The 11,529-nt window shown below is 52.8% G+C and overlaps 1 protein-coding gene across 1 annotated transcript; it reads left to right on the top strand.

The window, feature by feature from the left end:
* Positions 1-3,662: 3,662 nt before the first annotated feature.
* On the top strand, positions 3,663-11,376 carry WBP2 (WW domain binding protein 2). Its single transcript, XM_024760947.1, has 8 exons — positions 3,663-3,791; positions 6,042-6,150; positions 7,382-7,517; positions 8,358-8,450; positions 9,099-9,233; positions 9,430-9,552; positions 10,003-10,079; positions 10,214-11,376. Exons 1-8 carry the CDS (start codon positions 3,733-3,735, stop codon positions 10,265-10,267), a joined length of 786 nt encoding a protein of 261 aa, XP_024616715.1. The 5' UTR covers positions 3,663-3,732; the 3' UTR covers positions 10,268-11,376.
* Positions 11,377-11,529: the final 153 nt, after the last annotated feature.

Genomic DNA, 11,529 nt, shown 5'->3' with positions numbered 1-11,529 from the left:
TTCCACATATGAGTGATATCATATGGTATTTGTCTTTGTCTTTCTGACTTACTTCGCTTAGGTATGTCAATCTCTAGGTCCATCCAGGTTGCTGCAAATGGCATTATTTCATTCTTCTTTATGGCTGTGTAGTACTCCATTGTATATATATACCACATCTTCTTTATCCATTCAGCTGTCGATGGACATTTAGGTTGTTTCCACGTCTTGGCTATTGTGAATAGTGCTGCTATAAACATATAGGTGCATGTATCCTTTTGAATTAACAGATTTCTCCAGATATATGCCCAGGAGTGGGATTGCTGGATCAGACGGTAACTCTATTTTTACTTTTTTGAGGAACCTCCATACTGATTTCAATAGTGGCTGCACCAACTTACATTCCCACCAACAGTATAGGAGGGTTCCCTATTCTGCACACCCTTTCCAGCATTTGTCATTTGTAGCCTTTTAATCATGGCCATTCTGACTGGTGTGAGGTGCTACCTCATTGTAGTTTTGATTTGCATTTCTCTAATAATTAGTGATGTTGAGCATCTTTTCATGTGCCTGTTGGCCATCTGTATGTCTTCTTTGGAGAAATGTCTATTTAGGTCTTCTGCCCATTTTTCAATTGGGTTGTTTGATTTTTTGATGCTGTATGAGCTGTTTGTATATTTCCAAAATTAAGCCCTTGTCAGCCACATTATTTGCAAATACTTTCTCCGAGTCTGTAGGTTGTCTTTTCGTTTTGTTTATGGTTTCCTTTGCTGTACAGAAGCTTGTAAGTTGACTAGGTCCCACCATTTGTTTATTTTTGCTTTTATTTCTATTGCCTTGGGAGACTGACCTAAGAAAATATTGGTACGATTTATGTCAGAGAACGTTTTGTATATGTTCTCTACTAGGAGTTTTATGGTGTCATGTCTTATAGTTAAGTCTTTAAGCCATGTTATTTTTGTATATGGTGTGAGGGTGTGTTCTAACTTCATTGATTTACATATATGGCTGTACAGCTTTCCCAACACCACTTGCTGAAGAGACTGTATTTTTCCATTGTATATTCTTGCCTTCTTTGTCAAAGATTAAGTGACTGTAGGTGTGTGGGTTTATTTCTGGGCTTATTGGGTCTTTTTTTTTTTTTTTTTTTTTTTGAGTCACCGTGTGGCTTTCAGGATCTTAGTTCCCCAACCAGGGATTGAACCCGTGCCCTCGGCAGTGAAAGCGCAGGGTCCTGACCACTGGACTGCCAGGGAATTCCCTTATTGGGTCTTGATATAAAATGTACTTCTTACTGTGGGTCAACATTAAAAAAAAAAAAGGAAAGCCACCATCTGATAAACTGCTCCCTAGTCTTTTCAACATCAGGACACACATAGAAAATGATTATTTGTTTAGCACAAATGATACTTGTCCAACTCACTGGGGCAAATAAATGAAGCTTCTTGGAGCTTAAGAGGTGACTGGAACAGGGTCACCCTGGACCCTGCCTGGCTGTTCTGTGGTGATGGGCACAATATCCCAGGCAAGCCCAAAGCACTCAAGGAGCTCCAGTCTGCAGAACAGGAGCAATTACAGCTCAGCAAAAAGCGATCATTTCTGGAAACAGCCAGAGCCTGTGTGCACTAGAAGGCAGGAGTGATCTGAATTCTGAGACCTGGGCCCATACAGGGCCTTTTGCCACCGACTTGGTTCAGCAATGAACTGCCCTTGAGCCCCTCAGTGTGGGTCCTAGAAAGCACCTGACCTCTCCACCGCCTGGGAGCAGTCCTCACAAGGCATTCACATGATCACATGGTTTTATAAAATTTGCAAAATTTGGACACTTAAGCCAGAATCGGTTAAGCCTGCTATCTCGCTTCACTCAGACTTCCTCTTCATCACGTTTCCCCTCCTGCTAGGAGGCCTCAGTGTGGCCACAGCACTGTGTTCATAACCGTGTATCTTAGTTCTAAAACAGGGCCTCCAACGTTGGAGAGGCTTCAGGCCCCACAAAACCCGCCTCTGCCTCTGCCACCAACCGGGGTCGCAAAGGGGTCAGGGCAGGACTGCGCTGTTGTCCCACCTTCCCTCTTAGGGTCCTTGTAGCAGCCATTCTTGCACACCCATTACTGGGTGGGTTTTGTCTTTCTTTTTGAAATGCATTATTAATATTTAAAACGCACACAGTAAACAAACAGTACAAAAGAGCATGCAATGCACAGTAAGTCACCTGCCAACCCCAGTTCCCAGAGCTGAGCTTCAAAGGGATAATGCCCAAAACAGTGTCTGGTGGATCATTCAAGAAAATATCTAGATCTAGATCCTATCCTATTTTTTATACAAAGAGAAGTATATTTATACACCAGTTGTACAGACAAACCTTAGCAATCTTTCCACATCAGCACAGAGAATATGACTCCATTCTTTTCAACCGCTACATAGACTGTATGTGTGGAATTTACCCTAACCCATTAGGGCCAACTTCATCCCGTCCATGACGCACTACTTCACTGCACTTGTCCTGCAACTTCCAGGTGGTTTTGCGCAAGACCTCACAGAAGGCTGTTACCTGTTTCATAATATTTTCTAGTTTTTGATCCTTCACCTAGGAAATCTCACTCAAAAGTCAAGTCAAGCAGGTGGATCCCAAAGTTGGCCACCACGTGTCAGGAAATCAGCTGTTTGCTTAAAAATCAAACTCCGATCCCTTAAGATTAATGTTGCACCTGCGCCGCCCCGTGGGGAGTGAGACCCGTCCCCCGCACCCCCACAATTGCGGGTAAAGCTCCACCTCGGAGGTGCGGGAGTTTACAAAACTACCGCGGCCGAGTGGAGGCCGCCCAAGTGCTGGGTCTCAATGAGTCATCCCCATTCTACAAGCTCCGGGTGTCACAATTGTGCCCAGTTCCATTCAGCTCCTCCACGTCCGGTTTAAATCTTCCAGCCTGTTAAACGCTGGGAGGGCGGGACTGCAGAGCCAGAGCGTTCTAGAGCGAGCAGCGCCACCGTGAGGCCAGCTGTGGTGGAGGCGGCGGTCAGGTGCCGGCGGTGGGCCAAGGTTCTCCTCCCCGCACGGAGATTGTCACCGCCCACTTCGGAGGGTGTGGGTTTGATTTCAAGGGAGGGATGGCAGTTTTTCTTGACTCTTCTCTCCCAGAACAGAGACTGATTCTTGGACTCATCTCTCTAGCTCAGTGACTACCCAAGTGTGTGGCGGGGGAGCAAAGTCATATAGGAAGTGCTCCCCATACGTTTGCGGACTGAATAAAGATGCCCCAGTAAGTGTACAACGCTCCCACAGCAGGTGTAGGTTATAGTCCCCATTCCGTGCGTATAGAACTTTTGTGTCCAGGGCCTTTACGACAAACTTCCCTGTAACGCGCCCAACTATTTGCGCCGGTCCCTCGGAGGACCGGATGGAGGAAGGTGGGGATTAGTTATGCAACAAGCGGAGTCAATCCGGGCCTATGGTCTTGGAGACTACAAGTTCCAGAATGCAGCCTTCCGTTAGCGTAGTGAGAGGTCGAGGTTGAGGGAGCATTGCCTTCTGGGAATTACAGTCTTGAGTTTGTTTGTGTTGCGAGCGAAACTAGGGGGGAGGGGGAGAGGGAGTAAACTATTAGCACGTGACGCCAGGGATCAGGTGGTAGGGCCAGCCTCCGCGCAAGAGCTGATTGGCTGACTCTAATACGAACGACGCCACTAGGGGTGGGCCGAGGAAGGGCGCAAGCGCACTGCGTTCCCAGTCTCGGGACCCTTTTCCGAGAGACTATGGCGCTCAACAAGAATCACTCGGAGGCCGGCGGAGTGATCGTCAACAATACCGAGAGGTGAAAACACTACGGAAGGATCCTGGAGGACTGAAGGGCGGGCGTCGAGGGTGTGGATAGTGGGTGGTGGGTGAGTGGGCGGTGGAGAATAAACCCGTGAAGAGGGGAAACTGATGGGGGGGTGGGGGTGGGGTAACGGCTGGGGGCGGGGCTGAAGGAAGGTGGGTGAGGCGTGAGGGAAGGGCCGGGATGTTGCAGCTGTGGGATGGGGGTGGGGCGGCTGGATAGGGTAGGGGTTTGGAGAGACGGGTGGGGGTTTGGAGAGACAGGCGGAACCTGTGGGTAGTTCTTGAGCCCCTGTCCCAGAGTAGGTGACTTTTAAGAATTGGGAAGAGCTTTAGACAAAAATAATTGCCGTTTATTGGGCGTTTACTATGTGTTAGGGACTACACCTCTTTTGCTTTTTTCAATATGTAAATCCTGTGCGGTAGATACTATTACTATCCACATTTTACACGTAGGGAAACTGAGGCACAGAGCTTAAGTAACTTGCATGAGATCACAGAGCTGTAACAGGAAAGGAGTCCGGATTCCAAAGTCAGTAGCCTTAATTCCCAGTATGTAGCCTTCCAGTATATTCCAGAACTGCTGTTTCCAGATGAAAAACTGAGGCCCAGAGGTGAAATTACATAGCTAACGTTTGTCACATGTTTGACACGTTTTCTGTAAAGGTCTGTCTTTGCCTCTTTCCCTTGAATTCCTGTTGGCTTGGATCACTTCCCAGAGCAGAGGTCTCCCAGCTTCAAGGTTCTTCCTACCCACCCCCTGTCAATTCTGTCTCTCCTCCACCTCTGGGCTTCTTGGATGACTTCTCTTCTCTTGCTCCTTGGGCGCTGAGAATCAGACCAGCCAGCCCTGGTTGAGCTATGCTGACCTGAAAGCATTTTTTGAAGGAGCATAGGAGGAATCTGAGTCCCCACAGGAGACTTGGTGGGATCAAAGTCTGGTAGCTGATTAAGGCCAGCACCCAGCCCAGGGCTGTCATCCGGGAATGCTTGATGAGTCAGAGGAGAGCACCCAGGGAGCCCAGACCTCAGAATATTGACTCTTCCTCCATCTTACCTGCTCAGCGACTGGCCGTCCCAGCCTGTTCCTGGTAATGACCTCTTTTCTCTGAGCTGTATTTTTCTTTTCTGGTACTGGTCCTCTTTCCCACTTACCCCTCCCCAGTGAAGGAAGTTGTGATATCTGGGAGGCGAAAGGAGACAAATGGAACCATGTGAGCTTGGACCTTGTTGTCTTGTAATCAGAGAAACTTCACATTGCCCTTAGTGTGTAGCTGCTCTGTGTGCAAGCCAGTCCTGGACCCGGACAAACCCTTTTGATGCCATTTGGTAACATCTCCTGGGACTATTTCTTTCTCTCTCAGTGAGACTTTTCTGGGCCAAGAATGTATCTATCCTGCTGGGGCTCCTACCCGGTTTAGGACTCATTGCTGCTAAATAATGATGTGCCTTGTTTCAGAAACTGCTTCAGCCTCATTTCTGAAAAAATTGTGTAAACAGTAATTGAAGTCCACATTCAGCATTTAAAACTTGATATGTAAAATAGCGAACCTTACTCTTCAAATCATGAATCCCTTTGAGAATGATGAAAACTGTGGTCTCTCCCAGGAAAAAGCACATACGTGATCATCTCAAGGGCTAGTGGACTGATACCCCTGCAGACCCAGCTTCAGAACCCCAGGTTTAAAGGAACCCTGAAGTGAGCCCTTTGGTAATGTGTAGAGTCATGTATTAAAATGTTCGTATATCAGACTTAAAAAAGTAAGCCAACAAAAACAGAACACCTGTCATAAGGACCTAGAAGAGAATAGAAGAGTTAACCCGGATAATCTAACCTGATTTGAGGGATTATGGTGTCTCCAGAGCCCTGTGGCTCTTCTATGGCACTGGTCACTTTTTTTTTTTTTTTTTTTTTTTGGCTGTGCCTCTTGGCTTGTGGGATTTTTGTTCCCTGACCAGGGATTGAACTCTGGCCCTCGGCAGTGAGAGCGTGGAGTCCTAACCACTGGACTGCCAGGGAAGTCCCTGCACTGGTCACTTAGGGGCTGTGTGTGTGGGGTTTGGGGGAAATTCTATGGACCCCCAGCTTGCTTATCTCTTCCATGACTGTGTTAGTAGTTTTCTCACGTCAGTGTTGAAGCGGATGACTTGCTGGCAACTGCTACCCAGGAGGGGCCAGTCCCTGGGGGTGACAGATTGTGACTCCAACTGTCTCATCAGGGCATTTCCTCTTTTCTTATCACAGCATCCTGATGTCCTATGACCATGTAGAACTTACGTTCAGTGACATGAGGAATGTGCCGGAGGCCTTCAAAGGGACCAAGAAAGGCACCGTCTACCTTACCCCGTACCGGGTACGTTGTACAGCGAGACGGTTGGTTTGGAGACCAACTCACATCACCTCCTGGAGGCTGATGTGAGTCTTCGGTCAGCCTCAGCCTCGTGAGTCTTGGGTCAGCCGCAGCCTCGTGAGTCTGGTGGCCGCTGAACCCTGGTGAATGTTAGCGTGTTTCTGTCACATGCTCCTGGTTCTAGAACCACCAGCCTCTTCGCACAGCAGAACTGATGGCTGGGCAGTGAATCCGTGTAAGTTCCAGAGCTGCTGCTGCAAAATCTCTCTGTAGTTGGATGCAGCTGCTGGGCTGACCTGGGCCTGGAGGGGAGAGGCTGTTGTTACTTTGATTTCTGTAGGAGTAGCCCGTGAGGCCTTTGTGCACATCCAGAGTGATAAATGTGGTCAACAGGATGCAGTAGCCTGGCCACAGCCTCGGGAGTAGGCAGAGAGACCAGCAAAACCCTGCAAAGCGAGAAATGCCAGACTGCAGAATGGGCCTTGCCCGAGAGTTCCCCAGGCAGACTCTCAGAGACTTCCAGAGAAACACAGATGGATATTCTTGGGAAAGGATCGCTGCCTGCAGCTATCCCAGAGTTAGACTTAAGGATCGTTAGAGGAAGAGGAGCACAGGCTTTAGCGGAGACCGGGGTGGGGGGGCATCTCAAAACCCTATCTCTGGGGGTTCAAGCTGGCATCTTCAGTCACAGATTGAAGTCATGGGGGTAAAGCAGAATGTTCTCCACGTGCAGGGTGGGAGACGCTGGCTGTTGGGCAGAGTCTGCAGAAAGGTTAGGATCATCCCTTCTCCTGGGATCTGCCACCCGCTGCCGTTCCCTCTTCTCAGTTCTGTGAAGCTCAGGCTGAACTCTCCCTTCAGGAGCCCTTCCCTGCTTCGGCCCTGCCTCTCTGCCCTGGCCTTGCAGGCTCCACTTAGGCTCCACAGCCGCCGGCTCCTCACCACCATGTCTCAGTGGCAGAGCAGTTTGTCCTGCTCACACGTGCTGTCTGAGCCACACATTTTTCTTGTGAATTCACATGTCTGGCCTCTCCAGCCTGGCTGCATCTGAGGCCTTTTACTCTAAAAAGCGCTCTCCGGGGCTGGCTGGTGCAGAGAGCGCCCTGGGGCTGCCGGGTGCTGGCTCGGGCCACCCGCCCCGGCCCTGGGAGTTGATGGCCTCCCACACAAAGGAGGTGATGGCCGGGCAGGCCATGGTTCGGGTGGGGATGGCCCTTGTCCTCTCTCCCTGCAGGTCATCTTTCTGTCCAAGGGGAAGGATGCCATGCAGTCCTTCATGATGCCGTTTTATCTGATGAAGGACTGTGAGATCAAGCAGCCTGTGTTTGGAGCAAACTACATCAAGGGAACAGTGAACGCTGAAGCAGGAGGTAGGTGACAAGGGAGCTTGGGGACACTGACGGGGCTTCCAGAGAGGTGCTCTGGGGCATCTCTGACTGCTGCCCTGGAGATGTCCTCTTTGGACCCCATCACCCTAGCTGTGTCTTCTTCCTGGCTCTGGATTAGCTTCCAAGACCAACACTTGGGCTGCCAGCTGTTCAGCTGGGGGAGGTTGCCAAGAGCTGGAAAATGCTAACGTTAAAGATGACAGCTCAGGTCACCTTTTCAGAGAGGGAAGTCAGCAGAATGACTGTAAACCAAGTGAAAATGCTTATTGTGAGCTGGGGAGTGTGTTCAGATGTTAGGTGTGGGAGGGAGCTGTATCAGGTTCTTGGGAAGGGTCTTTCCTCTAGAGCCAGGCAGAACCCGCTGCCCCTCTGTAACACCCGGAGAGGCCCTGCTTGGTGGCAGGCTCTTTGCAGACCCCAGAGACCCCTGCGTCGGACTCGCCTTCCCGCTCACGTTCAGCCTGGCCCGAGCCTTGCTGTTGATTTCACAGTTCCCCTTTGGACAGAAGCCAGGCTGGAGGGGCCTGGGGTTCGTCCTCAGGCCCCCTCGGGATGAGAGATCTGCTCTGAACTTGAATGTCAGTTGTTGCTGGGCGTGCTTGTTGCTGAGAAGCTGCTTTACTGGGGGTGGGAGGCCTGAGTGCAGATGTGCTTACAGGGCTGCGCAGTAAGTGGGCAGGAGGTGGCCGGTCGGCGCTGGCATGCGATGTGGGTGGTGAGCCTCCTGGCCATTGGATGGGGCCTGGAGACGACGAAGAGCCATCTCTTCAGACGTAACTTAAGTTCTTTTCCGGAGCTGTTGATGCACTGTTCCCTTCTCAGGTGGCTGGGAAGGCTCTGCGTCGTACAAGTTTACCTTTGCGGCAGGGGGCGCCATCGAATTTGGACAGCGGATGCTACAGGTGGCATCTCAAGGTATCAAGGCTCTAAAAATCAGGGGCCAAGGATGCATTGAATGTGTGTGCTATTTGCTCATTTGGGTTTGTTTACTTTTTGTTTTGTTTTTTAAGCAGTCAGGAGATGAGTTTCTGGGCCCCAGGCTGCCCAGGGCTGGGAGTTGGGAAGGAAGCCTGTAATAAAATCACCGTTCTGTACCTCAAAGGCTGGGTTTCCCCTGCCTGGAGCAGGTATAGGACATTTTAACAAAGCTGTTTGGACTCAAGGACATTTTACTGTGGCCTCATAGAAACAAACAAACAACTCAACCATTAAGCTACCATCAGGCAACCATTTTAAGTCCCCAAGGGCTGTGTTCAGCAGACCTCCTCACCTCGTCCCCAGCCTCACCCAGCTCCATTCTCTACCCCACCTCTAGCCTCCTTCTTCCCTCCATCCATCCCTCCACCCCTGTCCTGGACCTCCTCCACCCCAGCTCTGACCTCCCTCCCCATCCAGACCCCTCGCCTCATTCCTGACCGAGACGGACTCCAGTGGGGAGGGGTGAGGCGTGTCTGCTGTGCACATTCCTGGGACCCTGCAGCTCCCCTCGGCAGGCGGTGGGAGCGCCCTCTCGCCAGTACCCAAGGCCCGCGACACTCATTTCTCTCTCCCCTTGTGCTATAGCCTCCCGAGGTGAAGCCCCCAACGGAGCCTATGGTTACTCTTACATGCCCAGCGGCGCCTATGTCTTCCCCCCACCAGTCGCCAATGGAATGTACCCCTGCCCTCCTGGCTACCCCTGTCCACTGCCCCCAGCTGGTGAGTGTGTCCTTTGCTGCCCACGCCTCCCCCCGCACTGACCACCCTCACCCAGGCCAGGGGATTGTAGAGGGGAGACTTGTTCTTTGGCCTGCTTCAGGACTGACAGAGCAGCTGGAGGGGCCTGGGAGGGTGCCGGCTACAGGAGCTGGGGCTGGGCTGCTCACTGGGTCCCCGTTACTCTCTTGCCGAGCAGAGTTCTATCCGGGACCTCCCATGATGGACGGGGCCATGGGGTACATGCAGCCCCCGCCGCCGCCCTACCCTGGGCCCATGGAGCCTCCGGTCAGCGGCCCCGATGTCCCCTCCACTCCTGCAGGTGAGGGCCCTGGCTGCTCCCCGTGGTTGCACGGAAGCCCCAGATAATGAATGACCACTGGCCTAGGGACGATCCCAGGGGACCGGCAGCGCGGTGGCCTGGTGGCGAAGGGGTAGAGTCCAGCCCCCACTCTGTCCTTTAGCTGGCCACGTGCCCTGGGCCCAGGAAGGTCCCCCTCTGCACCGCAGTCTTCTCATCCACAAAACGTGCCAACGGCACCACCTGGGGGGCTTGTGGTGAAGATGGGGGGGGCAGGAGGTGTAGAGGGACCAGATGGGACGGTGTGGCACGCGCTAAGTGCTCAGGAAGGGTTCTCCACTGTTTCAGTGATGGAACTGCGTCCTCAGCACCAGCCACCCCGAGCACCAGGGGGCCGGGGCTGTGGGGGCAGCGGAGGAGGCGGGGAGGGCTTGTCCCCGGGGCTCTTCCCCAGTTTGTGTGTTCTCACAGCTGAAGCCAAGGCCGCCGAAGCAGCCGCCAGCGCCTATTACAACCCAGGCAACCCACACAATGTCTACATGCCCACGGTGAGCAGGGCTGGTGAGCGGGGGCGCCGTGGCACTGGCGGGACCCCCGCAGCCCCAGTTTGCTGGAATTTAGGGGCAGGAGAGACCTCGGCTTATTCCGACCCTTCCAACGTGATCTTTCCTTTCTTCCTCAGAGCCAGCCTCCGCCGCCTCCTTACTACCCCCCAGAAGATAAGAAGACCCAGTAGACCGCTCACACCCCCCTCCTCCCGCCTCTCTTTGCTCTCTCCTCCCCTCCCCTTGGGGCTCAGTCTGGGGTGGGGGGCAGGCCTCGTCCTTTCTCCAGGTCTGATTATAAAACAGTCACCAGAAACTAGCCTGGCAGGGGGAGGGCCCCTTGACTTGGTTGAATATAAAGCAGGCGCCAGGACGTAGCCTTGAGGGGTGCGGGGAGCGGTGCCTCCCAGCTTCCCACGTGAGCCCAGAGCCCACAGCGCTTCCCTCTCAGCATCCTGGGGGGCATCCCCCTCGTTCCTGTCCTGCTCTCATAGCTTCTACCCACGGAGGGACTCTCTGGCCACCTCCTCCGCCGCAGTCCAGCTCTCTCGTTTTGTTGCCACTTTATCCTCACGAGCTTTGCCCTCCCCAGGGACCCCTGCCAGGCCCTACTCACATTCCATCCACTCTGGTCTGTACCTGGCTGTGGAAGGCCACCTGTCTGCCGGACTGTCAGCCTACGTTCCATTCCCAGCCAACCTCAGCCCCCGTCACGCACGCCTTCCCTTCCCTGTCCTTGGTCATCCTGTTGCCACTGCTTTTGACTTTTGGAGCTTTCCCACGAGCCACCAGGGGGTGGGTGGCGTGAGGGCCAGGCTGCTGCAGCTGGGCAGGGAGCCCCTCTGCTTCCCTGCTAGTTTTTCTGGAATTTGTTTCCCTTTGCCTTCTCTCTTTTCCCTCTAGAAGGGGCTTCTTGGACTGGAACTGCAGAATGCATGTCCACTTGGGGGCTGCCCAGAGGGCTGGGAACAGACCCCTGGGGCCTGGCCTGGGCGCTGACCATGACCTCTCGCCAGCCCCTGGGGCCTGGCCTGGGTGCCGACCATGACCTCTCGCCAGCCCCTGGGGCCTGGCCTGGGTGCCGACCATGACCTCTCGCCAGCCCCTTAGCCTGCCCTCTTCCCTTTAAGCTTCTTGCCTGGTTGGTGATATGCCCCCTGGATGCACTAAAATTTGCTCCCATTTGCTCCTGGACTGGCTGTGAAGAGAGGAGATGGTTATTTAAAGAGAATTCCCTATTTATTTGACAGAAAAATTCAGTTAATATATTAATGTGAAATAAACCCTGTTTGCACCTTGATTTGTCTGCTGAAAATGTGAACTTGTAAAAATGAGTGACTGGACCCTGCCTGGCTCTGCGTGTGGTGATGAGGCTCTTGGGAAGGAGAGCCATCTGGCTGCTCGGGGCTGGGGGAGGCAGTGTTCCCTCCCGTGTGAGAGTCCCTTGTTCTCT

The sequence above is a fragment of the Neophocaena asiaeorientalis genome, unplaced genomic scaffold (assembly GCF_003031525.2).
Source record: "Neophocaena asiaeorientalis asiaeorientalis breed wild unplaced genomic scaffold, Neophocaena_asiaeorientalis_V1.1 scaffold30, whole genome shotgun sequence".
NCBI lineage: Eukaryota > Metazoa > Chordata > Mammalia > Artiodactyla > Phocoenidae > Neophocaena > Neophocaena asiaeorientalis.
Note: the sequence above shows the minus strand (reverse complement) of the source record. Positions and strands in the feature narration are given on the sequence as shown.

What these genes read in the sequence shown, in the direction of transcription:
- WBP2 (XM_024760947.1), top strand. Translation starts at nt 3,733, where the DNA reads ATGGCGCTCAACAAGAATCACTCGGAGGCCGGCGGAGTGATCGTCAAC. An exon ending in CTGTCCACTGCCCCCAGCTG is followed by an intron (nt 9,234 to 9,429) that starts GTGAGTGTGTCC and finishes CTTGCCGAGCAG; the next exon opens with AGTTCTATCCGGGACCTCCC. An exon ending in TGTCCCCTCCACTCCTGCAG is followed by an intron (nt 9,553 to 10,002) that starts GTGAGGGCCCTG and finishes GTGTTCTCACAG; the next exon opens with CTGAAGCCAAGGCCGCCGAA.